At 47.1% G+C, this 22,155-nt stretch overlaps 1 protein-coding gene across 1 annotated transcript in view; it reads left to right on the forward strand.

Moving 5' to 3' along the window:
* Nucleotides 1-22,155, forward strand: part of ALPK3 (alpha kinase 3) — a 53,671-nt gene that overhangs the window by 19,278 nt on the left and 12,238 nt on the right. The window contains exons 4-9 of the mRNA XM_035024209.1: nt 499-616; nt 1,215-2,442; nt 17,246-19,325; nt 20,605-20,752; nt 21,160-21,287; nt 21,426-21,461. Of these exons, the coding sequence (XP_034880100.1) occupies nt 499-616; nt 1,215-2,442; nt 17,246-19,325; nt 20,605-20,752; nt 21,160-21,287; nt 21,426-21,461 (3,738 nt within the window). The remainder of the gene's footprint in view (nt 1-498; nt 617-1,214; nt 2,443-17,245; nt 19,326-20,604; nt 20,753-21,159; nt 21,288-21,425; nt 21,462-22,155) is intronic.

A 22,155-nucleotide genomic window follows, 5' to 3' on the forward strand; every position in this document is an offset into this window, starting at 1 on the left:
GATGGATGGATGGATGGATGGATGGATGGATGGATGGATGGATGGATAGATGGATAGATGGATGGATGGATAATGGATGGATGGATGTTTTAGCTGTGTCAGCAAATAATGCCAGCATCTCAGCAACCTGGGATAAAAGAAGGCTCTTGGTGTTGGGGTACTGGGGGGAGACCTCTGAGGATAGAGCTATTACTGCAGTTGAGAATGTAGATCAGGACACCAAAAGAAGGAGGCTTGTTACTACCAGCCAAGGCTTTCTGGAAACTTCTTGCTTCCCCGCTAGGAAGTTTCTCCTCCATATATGCCTCCCAGCTGCTGAAACAGAACAGTTTTCTGCCTTGACATGGGCTAGCTTCTAAAAATAAACAGAGCCAAATGATAGCCCTTTTCTTCCAGCGAGGGGGGACGGTGGTCTGGGGAAGCTATGGCATCCTATTCTCTCCTTCTCCTATTTTGGAACTGCTCTTCCTGAAACCCAGTCCCCCACTTCCTTCTTAGGATACCCAGAGCCAGAGGTGACCTGGTACAAGGATGACATAGAGCTGGACCGCTACTGTGGTTTGCCGAAGTATGAGATCACTCACCAGGGCAATTGTCACGCACTACATCTCTACAGGTGAGGGAAAGCGGCCCGTCCTGCTTTCTCTGCACTGCTGGGCGTCCTGTGGCCCCAGCAGAGATGGGCTCAGCTGGACACTCGTGTCCAGGAGGGATCCTAGGGTGGAGGGCAGGTTTCTGCCACTGAGTTGAACCTGCTGGTGAGCTGCCTGCCTGCCAGGGTCTGGGATCTCCTAAGGCCAGGGTGGGAGGATTTCTGACAGCCAGAGAGTGAAGCGTAACCAGAGGAGGTCCCAACCCGTGGAAACATTTTCCATGAGGTCAGCTACTGAAAAAAGCTCCTGTGTCATCCTTACTTCACAAGGGGCTGTATGAGTCACCTGCTTCTGAAGGGCGCTCTCCTGGACCTCACGTCTAATCCCTCCTGGAACAGCGTGACCTGGGCCAGCTCCCTCCCTGTTGCCAGCCTCAGTTTCCCCAACTGTAACGGGGAGTGTTGGATGCAGTGGTGTCGGAGGTGGGGTGTGGCACTCAGGCTCGGGGGGACCCGTAGGGGGTGGGGCAGCACGCTCGGTTCCAGGAGATGCTGGTTGTGGGGTAGAGGGCCTCTCACCTGGCAGGAGGGGAGAGTCAGCGTCTTGTGCTCCTACATTTAGGTGTCAAGAGGAGGATGCGGCCATTTACCAGGCCTCTGCCCGGAACACCAAGGGCATCGTGTCCTGCTCAGGGGTCTTGGAGGTTGGCACTATGACTGAATACAAGATCCACCAGCGCTGGTTCACCAAACTGAAGCGCAAGGCTGCGGCAAAGATGCGAGAGATCGAGCAGAACTGGAAGCCCAGGAAGGAGGTGGTGGGGGACGCCGACACTCTGCGCAAGCTCAGCCCCGACCGCTTCCAGCGGAAACGGCGGCTGAGCGGGGATGAGGCGTCAGTGCCCTCGGCCCCCACCAGGGAGGCTGAGGACGGGACCCCAGCGGCTTGGCAGAAGGAAGAGGCTGAGCCTGGTCAGCACCCAGCTTTGGGCCTCATCAACAGTTTTGCTCCCGGAGAGGTGACCACCAACGGGGAGGCTGCCCCCGAGAACGGGGAGGATGGGGAGCACGGCCTGTTGACGTACATCTGTGAGGCCATGGAGCTGGGGCCTCAGCGAGCCCCCCAAAAGGAGTCTGGGGCCAAGAAGAAAAAGAAAGGTGAGGAACCTAAGCAAGGTCTACGGAAGCCAGAGTTAGAGAAGGCAGCTCGAAGCCAACAATCTTCCGAAAGCTGTGCCCCTAGTTCCGACAAGCCTGGGACACAGGGGCCCACGGACATGGAGCAGGTCCAGACCCGGCCCAGAGGCAGGGCTGCATGGGGGCCTGGGGCTCCTGGAGTGGATAGCCTCAGGAAGTCAGCTCGAGCTGCGGGCACTCGAGAGCAGGCCCAGAATGCCCCGGCGCCAGGCCCCATCCCAGGCCCCGTCCCAGGCCCCGACCAGCAAGTGTACTTCTCCCTGGAAAACACCCGGGCGGGCAGGCCGAATGGGGAGGAGGGGCCCCAGACCCCAAGTGGCAGGGCACCTGGAGAGATGCCCTTGGGGAAGGTACCCAGTGAGGCTGGAAGTGAAAGGGGGCCTGTTGCCCCTGGCCAGCCCACGTCCTCAGCCCCCCAGCCAACTAGGCCTTTCAACAGGAAGAGATTTGCCCCTCCGAAGCCCAAAGGGGAGCCCACCGCCGACAGCAAGCCTGATTCTTCCCTGAGCCAAGCTCCAGAACCAGGGGCCCAGAGCTCAGGGAAGGCCCCACCTCAGGCCTCTGCCCAAGTGCCCACACCCCCTGCCCGGCGGAGACACGGCGCCCGGGACAGCCCCCTGCAGGGGCGAGCAGGCCACAGGACTTCAGGAGAGGTAAGCGTGGGTGTCGGGTGCCTGGAGGCTGCTCTGGGAAGCTGACCTCATGGAAACTCTTGCTCCAAGAGCTCGGCAGCCAGTGAGCGGTGGGCTATTTATAGAAGGGGGTGAGGTGGTGATGGAGTGCCAGCCAGGAGCAGGGGACCACAGGCCTGGCCTTAGCCCCAGCCAATCTCCAGACGCCGGGCATGAGGGCAACACAGCCTGCCTGTGACCCTACCCTGTGACAGCCTGGGAGCTCACGGCCGAGGCGGAGGGAGGGAGGTGGAGGGAGACGATGTTCTTTGGGGAGGAAAGAGCCAGGGGAGGGTTTTCTTGGGGGTATACTGAGGCAACAGTGTCTCATGGGGAGACTGAGGAGCTGGGGTGAGCTGTTGTGTGTGGTGGGTCTCGACCTGGATGCTTCTCAGATTTTTAACAATATCAACTGTCCAGGAAATTCTGGTTTAATCTGGGTTTTTATCTAAGATTTTGGAGTCAGGTGTACCTATGGGCAAATCTGACTATGCTTAGCATCTGGTGATTGGGGCAAGCTGTAAAATCAGAATAAAAATGCTACCTAATTTGTTGGCTGTTGGGAAAATCTGCCTGCTCAGCGGAGGGCCTGGTGCATGTTAAGAACTAACGAAATGGCAGGAGAAATAATACAGTAATAATGACTCTAGTGGGGGATAGAGGCCAATTCTTTTCCTTGGGAACAGGAGGGTCATCATTTCCCGGGGGCCACGTGGCCAACGGAGGGAAGGTGATGCTTTGTGCGGAGGTAGGGATGGGGATATCCACGTTTCAAAGAAGAGGTGGGCGACAGCATTGAGGAGTTTGGGGAGCAGGGACGGAGGAACGGCATTGAGAGGAGTGACAGAGGGAAACACTTTGTCCCCTTTGGTCAGCGCTGCATGTCTCAGGGGGCAGAGGGCAGGCGGTATTTTATTTTTATTTCTATTTTTTAAAATTTATTTGAGCAAGAGAGAGAGAGCGTGCACACATGAGCAGGGGGAGGGGCAGAGGGAGAGGGAGAAGCAGACTCCCCGCCGAGCAGGGAGCCCCACGATGCAAGGCTCAACAAAGTGGGGCCGGATCCCAGGACCCTGAGATCATGACCTGAGCCGAAATCTAGAGTCGGACGCTCAACCGACTGAGCCACCCAGGCGCCCCGAGGGCAGATGGAGTTTTCCGGAGATGGTTTTACGGTGGGCAGAAAAAAGGCAGTATTTCCTACAAGTGGCAGAAAGGAAAAGTATTTCAAGAGTGGGGGCAGATGGCAGAAGGGACAAGCTGCCTGCCTCTGGACCTCGTGGGGCAGGGGGCAATGGGAAGGGGCGCTTCACAGACGACAGGCGGGGAAGGAGGGAGAGACCAGTCTCAAGGGTGGTGCTGAGTTAGTCTGTGGGGACAGTAGTTCAGAGGGTTTGGGAGTGGGGCGAACCTCAAACCAGACTCTCGAGTCTGTTGGTGACTCAGCCCTCACGCTTGGTCTCTGGGGCTGTTGGCAGCTGGTGTGATGAGTTCCTAGTGGCCTAGATGGGGCCGCTCTGTGTGCCTGACGCAGCCCACAGGGAGTTCATTTGGGAAGCGACCAGGCCGGCAGCCAAGTCTGACGATAGGCGGCCTCCCTGCCCACAGTGGTGGGGACACGCTCCTGCCAGGGCGCTCCTTGCCTCTCCACTGTCCCTGCAAGATGCTGTGTGGCTTTTGCTTTTCTCTACTTAGAAAATTGTGACATAGATCACCCATGTGAAAAACGCATTTAACATCTATGTATACGTACGTTGAAGCTGCTGCTTTTTAATGGCTGAATTTGTTGTTTTTTCGTATTCTCATTTAACCATGTCTTTAAAAAATATCTTTATTTTTCTGATTATGAAAGAAACCCATGCTCCTGGTGAAAAATATGAGGGGAAACCCCTAAAAATGCAATGGGGAAAGTAACAGCTTACCTGTAATTCTGCCATCGAGAAGCATCGTGATGTATCTACCAATCTTTCTGTATATGCAGTTTTCTTATTTTTAAAATTTAGTGTGTGTTCTTCTTCTGATTCAATCTTATATCCTGCTTTTTGCTCTTCTCATTATTTCATGAGCATTTTCTCATGGTTCCTAAAAATTATCTGGAAAATTTTAATGGTTGTATAAGGTGCCACATATAGTTTAACCATTCCTTCCATAGTTTATGCATTCCTTCCCTATTCTAAGGTTAGTTAAGTATTAATCTACATTTTAAAAGTAATTTTTGTTGTTTGAATTTCTCCATTTGACTTTTAAATTAACCTGAAATTGATTTGAGTATATAGTATAGAATTAGTTTCCTGCTCAATTTTTGGTTAATTAAATAGGTAATTTCCCCCAATATCATTTGTGGAATATTTAACTCTTAGATGTTAGTTTGTGGTCCTTTCTTTATATACTAATTTTTATACATACTAAAGCCTATTTTAGTTCCTATATATACCTATCATAATCCATTAATTTGTTTATTGATCCTTACAACAGGACTGAACTGTTTTAATGATTGTGGCTTTAATTTCCGGCAGAACAACCCTCTTAGACTTCTTTTAAAAATTTTCTTAGCTATTCTTTCTTGTTTATTCCTCTAGGGAAACTTTAGAATCATCGTTTGAAACTCTTTAAATTTCCAGATGTCACTGTGTTTTTTTGTTTGTTCAGTTTTGTTGTTGTTGTTGTTGTTGTTTTTAACCTTGTACCTGTATATTTACCACTTAAAAAAAATCACATTTAAAAAAAAGTGGTAAGCTATTTTTAACAAGATCAAAAGCCTGTTAAATCTTTTCATGGAAAACTCAAGTCCGCTTTGTATTTGGAATGATCTTTTAGTAAAACTTGCTAGATATATATTTTAAAACAACTTGATTGAGGTATAATATATATACCATAACATTCACTTATTTCAAATGTGCAATTTAATGTACGCAGTTTAGAGTTATGAAGATGCTACCGAAATCTAGTTTTCAAACATTTCCATCACCCTAAAAAGATCCCTGTTCCTTTTTTGCAGTTCATCCTTGTTCCCACCCCCTAGACCCAGGCAACCACTAATGTGCTTTCTGTCTCTGTATCATTGGTGTTGTGACTGGGATTATAGTAAGTATAGGAATTAATTTGGAAAAACCCATATCTTTAGCTTTCTCACCTGACAGCATGGTATTCATTTCCATTATTCAAGCCTTCTTTCATATCTCTTTTTAAGTTACGTTGTTTTCTTCATATGGGCCAGCATGTGTCTTGTTAGGGTCAGGTACTGGAAGGATCTCTGCCTCTGGGATGTGATGCCACCGCTCCCCTCCTCTGTCTCGATTTCTTTTCCCGGATATAGGGGATATCTCCAGCAGTTCAAATTAGGCTTCCATATTGGATATGGATGAGGAGCAGATGTTGGGATTGAGGCCTCTTGGGTTGTGAAGAACATCCAGACACCACCACCCCCTTAGCCCCCGCCTTGAGCCCAGCAATGCTGTGCAGACAGCTCTTTCCCTGAGCAGAAGCAATATTCCCTGAAGGTACTTAGTGAATGGGAACTGGCCTTCAGTGCCCTCAAAGACTGCTTTTTAGTGCCCTAGCCGAGATCTCTGAGACTGGCTTAGATCTCTGGAGCTGAGGTACAGGAATGTGGGGACATGGTGGAGTGCCCCATCTGCCCACATTCTTGGAGGGGACAGCGTACATACGGCAGATCTCTGCTGAATGCCATGAGACCTCAGAGTATCTCTTCTTGGGAAACCCTGGAAGTCTTTTTTTTTTTTTTTAAGATTTTATTTATTTGAGAGAGAGAGCACAAGCAGGGCGAGTGGCAGAGGCAGAGGGAGAAGCAGCCTCCCCGCTGAGCAGGGAGCCCTACATGGGGCTCAATCCTAGGACTCCGGGATCACGACCTGAGCTGAAAGCAGACGCTTAACTGACTGAGCCACCCAGGTGCCGCCCCCCTTTTTTAGTTTTTTTTTTGATGGGCAGCAAAGCAAAGTTTATTGAGCAATAGTACAGAGTTCTCCAAAAGGGAGGGGACCTGAGAGGGCTTTCCAGGAAACCCTGTGAGTCTTGAGGATAATCATCCCAAGGTTTGGAAACCCCACTCCCATAATAAGAGATCTTTGGTTTTCAGAGAATACGTGAATACAAGTATTTTCAGAGAGCTGTTGAAGGAAGGGGGGCTTGAGGAGAGACATGATCCTTAAGGAATTATCTAATGAATCTAGGGGATTAGACTTTATACCAAACCCTAAGTACAAAGAGGATGTGGTGAATGGTTATTGCAGTAGCTTTCCAGGGAAGGAGAGTGGGGTGGTCTGCAGTTTCTAGGGAAGGCATCTGGGAAGTGGCCAGACTGGCTGGCAACATGTATAGGACTCATTATTGGAAATACCATAGTAGAAAAACATCAAATAGAAATTGTTGTTATTTTTTTAGTATAGAAGAATGCCCATAATATCCCAGGTTGAAAGAGCTTAGATAGGTGGGAGAGAGGAAGGAAGACATTCTGGGAAGGACACAGAGCATGAAGCAAAGGTAAGGTGGTGGGCTACTGAGGAATGCAAACCTGCCTGTCCTAGTCTTGATGCCCAGAAGCATTTAAAGCTTCTCAGTACTTTTTCTTCTCTTCTGTGTCTTGTATTCTGCTTTTTTTTTTTTTTTTTTTAGCCTTAACTGTAACATCATCCAGGCTTGGGGTGAGACATAAAGGGGAGGAACTAACATTTATTGAATATCAGCTTCCAGTAATGCTAGGTTAGATAGTTCAGACCAACTCCCTATCAAGGACAACTAGTAAGGACAAAGTGAAGAGTTATCAGCCAAGGATATGGGAGGAGATGGAAAGCCAGAATGGTGAATCCAGTGTTTGGCAGAGCTTTTATCTTGTGGCTATTTGCTACTCAAGAAGAGGAGAATGAGAGCTCAGCAGTGTTTAAGACAGGCTCATGGGACTAGGGAGACAAAGATTGGAGTCTATGTCTCAAGAGTAGTAGCCCTGGTAAACCCCCTGGTCTTTGGGTTGGGACCCTGAAGAAGTAGTGAGCCAGAAATAAATTACCCACACAGGGGTAATCTCTGTGTTATCTCTGAGTTGCCCAGGTGACAAGAAATATCTCAGTCCCTGAAGTTAGGTTAAGGTGATTCAAGATACCTGGTGCCCCGAGCACCTGGAAGAAGTAAAAATCATCTGGAGGATGTTAGTATCACTTTAAGTCTCAAATTATTTTTAAAAAGTGTTTCAAATATAATATTTGGCATCCAAGTGAAGATAAGCAGCACTCCAAGAGAAGAAAACATGAAAAAGAAGTAGCAAAAATAGCAGACAATATAAATGTGTCCACAGGGGGTTCCAACTTTTGGAATTATCAGACATGAACTATAAAACTAAAACTCTATTTCCTATATTCAAAGAAGGTAAAAAGACAAGATTGAAAATTTCAGAGAACTAGAAGCTGTAAAAAGTGGGATAGACTTAAAAAATCAACCAACTGGAAATCCAGAAGTGAAAAATACAATAACCAGTATGAAGCTAGTTGTTAAGGTTATAACATTTCCAGTTCTGGTTGAGATGGGGCAAACACACTCACCCTATATCTCCCATTGAATGCAGCTAAAAACTTGGGCAAAATGCATGGTGCAGCTATTTGGTGACTTTGGTAAGCAATAGTAGGCAGATTGGGAAGAAGACCAGATTTCAAAGTACCCTAGAACTAGCAGTGTTTACCTGTTTGTTTGTTTTTTAAATCTAGTATTCTCTGGCCTGGTCTTAATGCAATCAGAAACTCAGAAGTAAGCATCAGCTTTACTTTAGGAGATGCCCTCTACTGTACATCAGGTTTGAGGAATAGGAAAGGAATCTCCTGGTAGTGACAGTAATGGCAGAAGAGACCACATGTGTCAAACTTCGAGGGAGGGGCATCTTTCCCTCCATTCAGAGAAGCTGTTGTCCCCAAGAGGGTAGGATGAATCCCTGTTGCTTTTTTTTTTTTTTTTCCTTTTGGGTCTCTTTCTTGGCCTAGGACACAGGTTCATGTGTGAAAGTATATGATGAGTAAATGAAGCCCCAGCTATCTGTCCAGAGGAGTGAAAAAAGGGACCCTGTGGACCCACAAAGTACAGGGGAGATCTTGGAGAAGGAACTTTGAGAAAGTGACTTCATAAGCTGTTTATAAATTCCTTGTTCCCAAGCTATTTATGCATTCATGGATCTGGTTCTGCACAGTGTATCAAAAACTTTGAAAATGGAACTAAAAGACCATCATCCAGGTCCCAGACTGGTCTCTGGGTGGCATACACATCGGATAGATCTGAATAGCCTGCAAAGGCTTTGAAAAATGGAACTCACATTGAAACTACAATCTCAACAGGCTGAATGGAACTTGCAGCCTGAACACAACCAAGTAGATTGTCTGCTAAGACACAAACATTAACATCACCCTTGTATTTATATAAGAACCAGGGTCTCATGATATTCAAGATGTCTAGGATACAATAAAAGTAACTTGGCATATGAAAAATCAGGAAATCTCAATTTGCATGGGAAAAAACCATTAAAGAATGCCACTGTCAGGATGGCAGAGATGTTGGAATTATCTCAATTAACGTCAACAACTATAAAAATGTGACAAAATGTGGGTGCCTGGGTGGCTTATTCATTAAGCATCTGCCTTTGGCTCAGGTCATGATCCTAGGGTCTTGGGATTGAGCCCCACATTGGACTCTCTGCTCCGCGGGAAGCCTGCTTCTCCCTCTCCCACTCCCCCTGCTTGTGTTCCCTCTCTCGCTGTGTCTCTCTCTGTCAAATAAATAAATAAATAAATAAATAAATAAATAAATAAATAAATAAGTAAAATCTTTAAAAAAATAAAAATGTGACAAAATGTAAGGGTAAACACAGGAAATAAATGGAAACATAGAAAATCTCTGCAAAGAAATACAAGATATAAAGAACCAAATTTTATTTTCAGAACTGAAAAATACAATAATTGAAATAACACTTTCTGGCTGGGCACAATAGCAGAATGAAGATGGCAGGAAAATGTCAGTGAACTTGAAGATAGGTCAATAGAAATTCTTCAACTTGAATAACAGAGAGGGAAAATAAAAAGATAGGAAAGAGAAATAAACAGAGCTTCAGGGACCTGTGGTATAATATCAAAACATCTAATGTTTGTGTTATTGGAGACCCACAAGGAGAGAAGCGTGTGGTACAGAAAAAAATACCTGAATAAATAATGGCTGAACACTTCCCAAACTGGCAAAAGACACAAACCTACAGACAAGAAGTTCAGCAAATCCCAAATAAGATATGCCTGCAGAATTCCATGCCAAGAAGCGATAATCAAATTGCTGAGACCCAAAGACAACACAAAAATCTTGAAAGTAGTCAGTGAAAAACAACACATTATAGGGAAACAATGATTCAAATGACTGCAGATTTCACATTAGAAACAATGGAGGTCAAAAGGAAGTGGAATAATAGACCTGCTAAAAGAAAATATCTTTTAATCGCTAAGTCTACATTCAGCAAAAATGTGTTTCAGTATTGAAGGTGAAATAAAGACATTACCCAATAAAACTAAGAGAATAAATCACTGGTAGACCTGTTCTGAAAGATTGCTAAAGTACGTTTTATCTGTAGAAGGGAAATGATACCAGAAGGGAACTTGTATCATGAGGAATGAAGGAAGAACTACAGAAATGGTAAATATCTGGGTAAACATGCAACATAAAAGGGAGAGAAAAAGGGATCTATATGGTGATAAAATGACTATATTTCACTTGAAGAGTTAAATATTGATTCCAAATAGACTGTGAGAAGTTAAGTATATATATTGTAACCCTTAGAGCAACAACTATATGAGGAAATATAGTAAAAATCACAATATATAAATTAAAGTGGAATACTAAAAATGTTCAAATAATCTAAAAGAAGACAGGATAGGGGAAACAGAGGACAGAAAAACAGAGGAAAGAAATAGAAAACAAATAATAAAATAATTGACCTAAATGCAAACATATAATTATATTAAATATAAGTGGTCTAAACACACAAATAAGAGACAGAGATTGTGAGAATGGATCAAAAAACATTTGCAACTCTGTGCTTTTTACAAGAAATTGACTTCAACTATAGTATTATAGGTAGGTAAAAAGTAAAATGATAGAAAATATACACTGTGCAAACACTAATCAATTGGAAACTGGAGTGAGCATATTAATTTCAGACAATGTAGACTCCAGTTCAAAGAAAATTACCAGGGCAAAATTGTGAATTAAATAATAAGAAAAGGGTCTGCTCATTAAAACATAATAAAAAAATGTGTTTGCCTCTAACAGTTCAGCTTCAAAATATATGAAGAACTGGAAGGAGAAACAGACAAATAAGCCATTATAGTTGGAGACTTTAACATTCTGTCAGTAATGTCTTGAGCTAATAGACCGAAAATGAGTAAGAATAAGAATAGAAAAGACCTGAACAGCATTATCAACCGACTGGGTCTAACACATGCATAGGATACTCCATGTAACAACAACAACAACAACAGAATACTTGTTCTTTTCAAGTGCGTATAAAACATTCACCAAAACAGATCATATCCTGGGTCATAAACAAACCTTAACAAATATAAAATAATTGAAATCATACAAAATTTGTTTTCTGACCAAAATGGACTTAAGCAACAGATCAATGACATAAAGATAACAGGGAAGTCTCCAAACACTTTAAAAAATTTATGACACACTCTCATGAGTCAAAGAGGGAAGTCTTAAGGGCAACTGGAAAATATTTTTAACTGAATGAAAATGAAAATACAACACATCAAAAGTTTGCATAAATTAGTATTTTGAGGAAAATCAATATTTTGAGGAAAATTTTTGGCATTAAAATATTTATATTAGAAAAGAAGAAAGGTCTGAAGTCAATAATCTAAGCTCCCATATTGAGACACTGGAAAAGGAAGAGTTAAATAAACCCAAAACAAGGAGAAGGAAGGAAATAATAAAGAAAAGAACATTGGGTGTTATATGCAACTAATAAATCATTGAACACTACATCAAAAACTAATGATGTACTATATGTTGGCTAACTGAACATAATAAAAAAAAGAGCAGTAAACAATGACATTGAAAACAGAAAAACTATGGAGAAAACAAATTAAACTGAAATCTGGTTATTTGAAGAAAACCAGTAATATTGATGAACCTCTAGCAAGACTCAGAAAAAAAATGAGAGAAGACACAAATGACCAGCATTAAGGATGAAAGAAGGGCTTGATCGTGGTGATCATTTCACAATATGTAGGTATCTCAAAACATCAAGTTGTACACCTTAAATTATACAGTCTTTGTCAATTATACCTCAATAAAGATTTTTAGGGGCACCTGGGTGGCTCAGTCAGTGGATGTCTGATTCTTGGTCTCGGCTCAGGTCATGATCTCATGGGTCATGGGATCAAGCCCCATGTCTGGCTCTGCACTCAGTGGGGAATCTGCTTGAAGATTCTCTCCCTCTGCCCCTCCCCCCACTCGTGCTCTCTCCCTCTCTCTCTTTCAATCTCTCTAAAATAAATATATCTTTAGAAAAAAGATTTTTTGAAAAGGAATGAAGGGTGATATCACTAGAGATCCTGCAAGTATTAAAAGGATAATAAAGGTCCATTATAAAAAACTGTGCCTGTAGTTCAACAACTTAGATGAAATAGACCAATTCTTTAAAAACTACAAACTACCAGACTCTTGCAAATAATGAGATAAGATAACTTGAATAATCCTATATAATTGTTACAGAAATAAAGTTTGTAGCTAAAAATCATCCAAAAAGGAAATCTTTCAGGCCAGATAGTTTTACTGGCAATTCTACCAAACATTTAAAGATGTTAAAGCCTCAGTATCAGCCCTGAGTCTGAGTTTCAGAGGAAGGAGATTCCAGGTCCCAGACACTGCCCTCGCCATTCCTGTTAAGCTCCTGGTTTTGTCCCTGCTTCCCGAAACCAGCACTCCAGGACTATGTCCCACCTTGAGGGTTAGAAGCAATAATACTTGTCAATCAGTAGTTGATTCCTGGAATCTCCTATGTGCTTGGGCCTGTTCCGGGTGCAGAGGTGAATCATACTGCATCCTTAATCTCTGAGAATTTATGAGGAAGAGGTGTTAAGTCAGGATGGAAAATTAAACCTACTGCTTTTCTTTGTAGTGAAAAAGCTCATACAGAGCCAGCTGGCTTCACCCCTGCTCATAGCATGGTTATTTTAAAGAAATACATGGCAGTCCTTCTCATATCTCCACACAGTTCCAGATGTAGACGCACACACACACACACCACAGTGTTTAGAGAGGTCAGCCTTTGCAGAAGTGTACAGATCATTCAGCTGATCATTCACCATATAGTTACGCAGCACCACCTCTAACCTTGGGTCTCTGCTGGGTCCACCTCTTCGGAGAGGAAGAGTTTACACATCTGCAGGTGCCACATGCATGAAACAAACAACGACCACACAGAATGAGGGTATCCCGATACAATTAGGTACATTCACCATGGGTGCATAGGGTAGGAAGCCACTAATGTTTTGGGGAGAGGGTGGAGGAGGAGACTCAGAAGTCTTCCAAGAAGAGAAGAAACTTAAGTGAGGTCTTCAAGGATGAGAAGGAGTCTTTCAGGTGAGCAAGAAGGCTGAGACTGTCCAGCAAAGAGAAAACACACCAAGTAGTAATAAAATAGCACAGTGGTCACTACAGTAACTTAGTGGTGTTGGGCAGAGGAACCCAAGAGGTGAACCTGGAAAGAGAGATCTGGGACCTTTGCTGAAGGATGGGCTTCGTTGATCACATGAGTTTGATCTATTTATTTTCACTTTAAATTGAAAATTGTTGGGTATGTGTCATGTGCACATGGTATAAAATTTAAAAAGTAGAAAAGGTATATGGAGAATATTGTGTTCCTCAACCGCACCACCCCCAACCCAGTTTCTCTTCCTGAAGTCAGGTGCCAGAACTGGTTTTTTGGGCATACTTCCAGAACTATTTTCCCCGCATTTAAAAATAAGGGTGTGTCTGTATATTTGCCACACAAAGGCTGCATATTGTACTTTCTTTTTTTTTTTTTTAAAGATTTTATTTATTTATTTGACAGAGAGAGACACAGCGAGAGAGGGAACACAAGCAGGGGGAGTGGGAGAGGGAGAAGCAGGCTTCCCGCTGAGCAGGGAGCCCGATGTGGGGCTCAATCCCAGGACCCTGGGATCCTGACCTGAGCCGAAGGCAGACGCTTAACGACTGAGCCACCCAGGCGCTCCTGCATATTGTACTTTCTATCCCACACCTTGCGTTCCTCTTTGGATATTTATTTTATTTATTTGGAATTTGGATGTACCGTAATTCACTGATCAGTTCTGTTGATGGAATTTAGGTAATTTCTGGTCTTTTGCTGTTATAAACTGTGCTGCAGTGACAATCCTTGTCTATAAGTCCATTTACACATGGAAATCTATCTATAGGACAAATTCCTCATAATGGAATTCCTGGGTCAAAGGGTGTAAGTGTTTTTAGTTTTATTAAATGATGCTAAATCACCATCCATAGGGGCGGTGCTGACAACCTGTTTCCCCATACCCTGGCCAGCAGTGTTCTTAAACCTTTTGCTCCTTTAGGCTCAGGCTTTTAGGCTTTATCCTGTAAATGATGATGAGCCCTGGAGAGGTTTTTAAGCAGGGGAGTGTCACAATCAGATTTGTATTTTGGTAAGACCATTTGGGCTGCAGGGAGGGTAAGTGTTGCTCAGAGGCAAAGACTAGAGTCATGAATACAGGTCGGGAGGCTTTAAAGTAGTCCAGGCAAGACACAATTGTTGGCAGTGTGGTTTAGGCAGTTGGCAGTGGAGACAGAGAAGGGAATGGGTATTGAGACACCGAGGAAGTAGGTTCGATAGGACTCAGGACTGATCAGGCTTGGGGATGTGGGAGAGAAGATAGCTTTAATCAAAGGCTCTAGGGGTGCATGGCCGGCTCAGTTCTAGAGCGTGTGACTCTTTTTTTTTAAGATTTTATTTATTTATTTGAGACAGAGAGCATGAGAGGGAAGAGGGTCAGAGGGAGAAGCAGACTCCCTTCCGAGCAGGGAGCCCGATGCGGGACTCGATCCCAGGACTGCAGGATCATGACCTGAGCCGAAGGCAGTCGCTTAACTGACTGAGCCACCCAGGCGCCCTAGAGCGTGTGACTCTTGATCTCAATGAGTGTGAGCCCCATGTTGGGTGTTGAGATGACTTAAAAATAAAATCTTAAAAAAAAAAAAAAAGCAAAAAATCTCTGTTCTCATGAGTATTGTGCAAAGTCAGCATTTTCTTTGTAAATTTATAGATTTCATGCCCATGTTAATGCTTCCTAATCCTAGAATACCAGGAGTTAACAGAAGGTTCTAACGTATCACTAATCTCTGTTTGTTGGCTCCAAGGGGTTTTTGTCTGTTAGTATCTTACTGGTGGCAGAGAAATTGGAGGAGCATTTTTACTGTAATTCCTTGGCCAGTCAGACTTTTATTTGATGGCTTCTGGGCATCACCACACTCTTATTTTTCACATATTTGAATGAATGGTATCATTCATTCAAAATTCCATATTCAGTAACTTTAAATTCTATACTTAATTCAAATGTAGTTTAATTAATATATTTTAAAGTCTTTCTTTATATGATCTGTTTCCTTTGGTTTTGTGTGTGGTTCTTCTGATAAGTAGAGATATTTGTATGTGGTAATGTATAATATATATTTTATATTGTATATGATACCATTAAGCATTTCTTCTGTTCGGGGTCTTAATTTTTTATGACGAGCTATGATAAAGTGTTTCCACTACTCTTTTTCCCTGTCATTTTCCATCTCATATTAGCCCCACCTCTTATTTCTAGGTGATTATCTCTGTATAGTTAGATATCCTGTATTTCTATTACCTAGTTTTTCAGCTTTGATTAAATCTTTGGTTCCTGGCTTGTATAGGTGATAGACTCAAGGAACTTACTCCACTTGTCACCTTCTTCCTCCTTCCCCTTTTTGTACGAGTTGTATCATTTCTGCCTGCTCGGGGCCTAGAACGCTGACATTTTGCTCTGCCACTCTAAACCCCTTTGGTTCTAGTCTCGATTATATAATTAATAATATATTTAATGCTAAGCATGAATTTTGCTGTGGTTTCCCTAATCATCTTTTGGTGGACCGGAGTATGTTCTCTAGTAGTTTTCTCAAGCGGGGCTCGTGGGAACAATATTCCCTAAGTCTGCATATGTTCAAAAAACCATCTTCCTAAGCTTAGAAATTTTCAAGAAGTTTCTTCAGTAGCATGTTTTTGCTGGCATTTTCTGAGATGTGCTGCCTCTGGGCCGTTCCACTCTCCTCTGCCTGCCCCAGCTGGATGTCAACCTTGAGCGTCTTCTTTGTGATTCCCACCCAGCTTTCCACGATCCCACAGCTCTCCTTGGAGGCGGACTTTGTGGGTTCATCACACCAGGATGAGTCCTGTATCTACCGTAACTGTGTTTTGCGGCCACGCTCTGAGGCCCGTGGAACTCTTCGCTCTTCACCTGCCCGAGCTGTTTTCACGGTTTCTTTTCTCCCCACAGCCTTTGTTCCCAAACAGCCTCCCAGTGGCTCAGCTATCTGCTTGAGGCAACCCTTGCTCGGTTTTTCTTTTCTTTTCTTCTTCTTTTTTTTTTTTTTTGAGACTGTAGATTTTATATGCCTCCGGTTTCACTCATGATGAAGTTTATAATTTCTTTTTCTTGTTTACTTTGTTGGCTTTGATTATATTTGGGAGGAAAAGAGGCAACTTGTCTCTTGTGCCCCGATGTTTAGACCGGAAATCCTTTAATTATATTTGACTGGGAGGCATTCTCCGCTCACAGCTGGGAGCCTGGGATTTGAAATTAGACACACCTGGCTTCTGAGCTAACCTCTACCACTTACTGTCAGTGGATAATCACATTTCTCTTTCGGCCATCGGTGTATTCTTATCTCTAAGGTTTACTTTTTTAAAAAAATGTTTTTAAAGATTTTCATTTTTACATAATCTCTGCACCCGGTGTGGGGCTTGAACCCACAACCCCCGAGATCAAGTGTTGCACACCCTTCCGGTGTGCCCTGGTGTTCTTATCTCCAACATGGAGAGAACGCTCACAACTATTTCATACTGTGAGTAAGTGAGGTAGTGTATGCATCATACGTAGGGGCCTAGCAGAGTGCTTTGCAAATAGTGGGTGTTCAAAAGGGTAATAGTATAATGTTTCGTTGATTTTTCCAGCACAGGTGGCGTTCCTAATTACTTTAACCTTCTCTGTTTGGATGGTGTCATATTACCACCACTCGATCAACGTTAATGGCAGATGCTGTCATGGAGGCCATTGTCAGGAGACCCTTTGGCTCTCTCCCATTTTGCCCATAATTCTATCTGGTGTCAGTTAGTGCCAAAAAAGAGGGACAGATTAATTTGCTCAGAAGCCCTGCAGAGAGGACACTCTTCTCCAAGTGACAGGGGTGAGGGGTCTTTCAGGAAAGGCAGGGTTTCTTCAGGGAGAGGTGGGAAGAGCCGGAGCTAGACCTGGACTCTGGATAGTCCTTGGCCTAGACTCTGGGATCAGGGATTGGGATGGGTGGGCTTGGGACTGTCGCACGTCCTTTGCCTCCCAACCCCTAGCAGGCCTGGAAAACCAGGTGGCAGGATTCCCATCAGGGCACGTCTGGATGAGGTCAGAGGAGGCTGGGATGCCAGGTTGAAAGAGATCCTAAGTCTCATGTAGCCAAGTGCTTGCTTTTGTCTGTGTGTTCTCAGGTCCCGGAATCCCAGGCAAACCTGGCTCCTACTGTGTTGGCCAGCAAGAGCGCCGATGCGGTCTCTGCTGGTCGCAGCAACTCCAGAAGCCAGGGCGTCATCGAGCCCATGGATACAGACACCCAGGAAGATCAGAGGACATCTGCTGACCAGAAACCTGGAGGCAGGAAGAATACAGAGGCTGATGGGAAGATGCAAGTGGATGGGAGGACCCAGGGAGACAGGACACAAACACCCCAGAGGACACAGGCAGATAGGAAGACTCAGGTGGACATTGTGCCACAGGAAAGTGAGAGGCCAGCGTCAGCCAGGAGTTCCCAGGAGGATGCGGCGGCACAGGGAAGGGCAGGGACACAGGTGGAAAGGACACAGACAGGCAAGAGGACGCAGGAAGACAGAAGGATCCAGGAAGAAAAAGGGACACGGTCAGAGGGGAGCATACCCACAGCCATAAAAGGTCAGTCAGAGAAGGGCTCCATGACCAGCCTCAGCCCAGAGTCCAGACCCCCTTCAGGGGGTCCTCAGTCTCCTCAGATTATTGAGTGTTTTGAGCAGACCCCTGAAGGGCCCTCTGTCCCAGAAGAACCTGGTTTCATGCTCAGACCTGAGGGGGCGGCAGTCACAGCCCCGGGGAGCTACGAGGCAGCTCTGCTGGGTGCCCCGGCAGGCAGCCGCCCACTCCCAGTGCAGCGACCTCCCCAGGGTGGTCCGGAGCAGCGGGGAGGGCCCAAGTGGTCGGGTCCGGTCAAGGACAAGCCAGAGGATGGCCCGATCCCACGCCCCAAGGAGGAGCAGCTGAGAGAAGTGCCGACCATGGATCTGGGCGGCTGTCCTCCAGCTGGCTGGAACCCAGAGGTGCCTACTGTGCCCTCTCCTCCCGGGCCGGGCCTGACCAAGAGCTCACGGGAGGCACTGCCCAGCACTCCGGCCTCTCAGCACACGAGTGCTGTCGCCTTCCCGCCCTCTGGGGACCAGGCCTTGCTGAGGTCGGCCCCCCCACTGCACCTGGGGCCAGGGACCCCCACCCAGAGTCACCCACCAGCAGCCACGTCAGCCGACAGCGAGGGGGCCTGCGCCCTAGGGCTGGACGTGGAGGGGAGGCCCCCAGGCCCCCGGAGCTGCGACCCTGGCCTCATAGACTCCCTGAAGAACTACCTGCTTCTGCTGCTGAAGCTCTCCAGCACAGAGACGGGGGGCGGGGGGGCGGAGTCCCAGGAGGGAGCCGCCACTGGGGCTCCGGTGTCCTCAGCCACTCTGGTCCCCAATGTGGAAGTGGCCGGTCTGAGTCCCCGGACGTCCAGGCGCATCCTGGAGCGCGTGGAGAACAACCATCTAGTGCAGAGCGCGCAGAGCCTGCTGCTGAGCCCCTGCACCTCCCGCCGCCTCACCGGCCTCCTGGATCGTGAGGTGCAGGCTGGCCGCCAGGCCCTGGCTGTAGCCCGGGGCCCTGGCCCCAGCACGCTCACTGTCCCTGCCATCGTGGTAGGCGAGGAGGAGGGCCCTGGGCTCCCATCAGAAGGATCCAGTGAGGGCGAGGGCGAGGGCGAGGGCGAGGTTGCCCCTGAGGGGCCTGGGCGCTCGGGGACCTCCCAGGAGAGCAGCGTGCAAGGGTCTCTGGGGGAGGCGGGTGGGCAGACGGCCTCTGGTCAGGGACCACTCTCAGCAGACAGAAGGGCCCAGGAACCCCTCCGAGAGGAGGAGGCCTCGACAGGTCTCCCCGCAGCTACAGCTGAGGAGCTAGCTCTGGGGGCCCGGAGGAAGAGATTTCTCCCCAAGGTCAGAGCAGGAGGAGACGGGGAGGCAGCCAAGGCTGAAGAAAAGGAGAGCCCCACAGTTTCCCCTCGGGGGCTCAGGAAGGGCCTTGCACCCGGGTCCCCGGGGACCGCGGGGCGGGAGAAACGCTCCCCGACCCAGGGTAGAAAGGCAGGCATGCTGGAGGTGCCGCGGGCAGAGGACGAGCCGGCAGCAGGAGACCTGGGCTCCGGCCCCAAGGCCAGCAGCGTGGACGCAGAGCAGGCCCTGGATGAAGGCAAGCAGGACACTTGGGCCAAATCCAAGAAAGCCAAAGACCTGCTAAAAGGTGAGCAATGGGGAGGGCGGGGGAGGGCTTCACGGGGAGAGGGTTGCACACTCGGGGCGCACACGCCCATGAGGGGTTTGCAGAGTCCCTCCTACGCATTCTCCTGGAATGACCCCTCAGGCTGTGCAGTCAGAGGGCTAGTTCTTGTCCTGGCTCTGCCACTCGGGATTGGGAAGAGTACCAACTGTGTACCACTGAGGCTGAAGCAGGATGGAAGAAATCAGGTCCTGAGCGCGGGGCTGGCTTCCCTAGTGTCCTACGTCTAGTGCCTTCGTCCCCACCATCCCCTCTGCACAGACGTGTCCCCCGAGTACAGAGCAGGAGGGTCGGGATCCAGACACAGGTTCCTCGAGTTAGGGCCTAGAACCCAAACTGAAGTTCTCTCTCTCTCTCTCTCTCTCTCTCTCTCTCTCGCCACAAGAGCCTTGCATTTTATTTGAGGAGAAGCTTTATGTTTCGTTGTGTTTTCTTTGTTGTCTTTAGGGAACTCAGTTCCTTTAATAGATGTAAGGTCATTGGTGTTATCTGTTTCTTCTTGGGTGGGCTTTCCTAGCCAATACCATCCAGTGAATTCTCCCTTTTCATCTATAAAACAAATACATCTAAAAATGTAAAATGTAAAAATACATCATCTAAAAAACAAATAGGGTGATATTTGCCATAGCATCCTCTGCGATCCATTTAATATCTGAAGGTTCTGACATGACCTCAGGAATTTCTGATTCTGGTAATTTGTGGTGCTGTTTCTTCTTCCCATTTATGCGTTTCGTCTCTCATGGATTTTTTTGTTTTTAAATTTTTTTATTTGAGTATAGTTGTAATGTAATATATAGTAATAGAATATAACATATCTCTCTACTAGGATGTATACATATAGATAATACAATATAACATAATGTAATATAATATGATATAACGTAACCCAGTGTTACATTAGTTTCATAGTGATTCAACAATTATATACATTATGCTGGGCTCCCCACAAGTGCAGTTGCCGTCTGCCCTGGGCTCTGAGGCTGTCGCAGGCCCGGGGTGGGGGACACAGGAGTGGGGCCTTCCAGCTACGATGTGTGCTTTGGAGTCAAAGCAAACGCCTCAGAGAAGCAGGTGGGATGCGGCTGGCAGCCCGGAAGCAGTGGGTTTGTGGGCAGGCTTGAATCCTGTTTTCTCTCAACCTGTCCCACCAGGGACACCCAGGGAAGCAGGGGTGGGGCCAGGGTGAGGGGCACAAGATGGCAGGGAAGTGGCTTGTCCCTCTTAACTGGGCCCCTGCTCTCAGCCCCACAGGTGATCCGGAAGATTCGGGTGGAGCAGTTTCCTGACGCCTCGGGCAGCCTGAAGCTCTGGTGCCAGTTTTTCAACATTCTTAGTGACTCAGTCTTGACGTGGGCCAAGGATCGGCGCCCAGTGGGCGAGGTGGGCAGGAGGTAAGCCAGCCGGATGCCACGTCCACCTGCCTGGCTCCCTCAGTGCAGCGATGAGAATGTGGGGCATAGTCCTCCCACTGTGGCTCTATCCCATCTATCACGTAATGCTCACGGTCACCCTAGGAGGAGATTCTAGTATTTCCTTAGTAGAGAGGAGAAAGTGGAGGCTCAGAGGTATTAAATCACGTGCCAGGGTCCCAGAGCTAGGGAGTGTCAGGACGGCCAGCCAGACCTGTGTGATCCAGGACCAGCCCTTGACCACAGTACCACTCGCCCCTGCCTGCGCTCTCGGAGCCGGGGTCCACAGCAGCCTCTGAGGACAGGGTGTCACGATCCTCAGGGCCACACTCCGGCCCTGGGCTGTGCATGGCAATGGCCCTCCTGGGGGGGGTCTCCCCTCTTTGCAGTGCTGGGGATGAGGGGCCGGCAGCCTTGGCCATCGTGCAGGCGTCCCCCGTCGACTGCGGCGTGTATCGATGCACCATCCGCAACGAGCACGGCTCGGCCACTACCGACTTCTGCCTCAGCCCCGAGGGTGAGTGTGCCCCCTCCTGCGCTCTCTGCCCAGCCTGGCTCCTGAGGGAGGGCTGCGCTCATCTCCGCGGGGAGGGTGCTCTCTCCAGGCCAGGCCAGCCTGAGGACAACTGCCTCCTCTTCTTTTTCTCCCCCACAGTGTTGTCAGGATTCATCTCCAGAGAAGAGGGTGAAGGTATGATGCCTGTCTGGGGGAGGAGCGGGTGGGCCTTCATCCCTACCCCTGCCATCCTCGGGGAGGACCTACTTTATCCATTCCAAATACCATGTTTACCTCCACACCCAGCTACCCTTGGCCTCCTTGTTTAGGATAGGGCTCGGGATGGAGGATGGGGAGGACTGCTATTTCCAAAGATCGTGGGGGAAGGAGTGGCCGGGGGGCCCTTCCACAAGAGGTTAATTCAGCCTTGTGCCCTTGGCCCATGTTGGAGCCCTTGACCAAGGGCAGGCCTGGCCGCTAGAGCCTGCCTTACCCTGCCAGCTCCCTTCCTGGAGTTTCTCACCGTGCTCTGTGGGTTCCTGCCTCCGATCCCCACGGCAAGCTTGCTAAAAATGCGGTTTCTAGGGCCCTGCTGTAGATACCCTTAATCACAACTTCGGGGGAAAGGGACCCAGAAAAACTGCATCTTCAGGAGGTCTCTGGTGATTATAAGGCATTTCCCCGAACATTAGAGCAAGAGGCTGTGCTGCTTCTATAGGAAATACACTGAGGATTAGGGCCGTGAAGGCAGCTGGTGATAAATTTTTAGAGCCTCACTGCCAACTAATGTGTTCATTCATTCATTCGCTCATTTAATCACTCAGTCATTCAACTAGTGCCTTTTGATCAGTTGTCCAGTGTAATCGATATCAAATAGGACCTCACACCT

This window comes from Mirounga leonina, unplaced genomic scaffold (genome assembly GCF_011800145.1).
Source record: "Mirounga leonina isolate KUSES-001 unplaced genomic scaffold, KU_Mleo_1.0 Mir_178, whole genome shotgun sequence".
NCBI lineage: Eukaryota > Metazoa > Chordata > Mammalia > Carnivora > Phocidae > Mirounga > Mirounga leonina.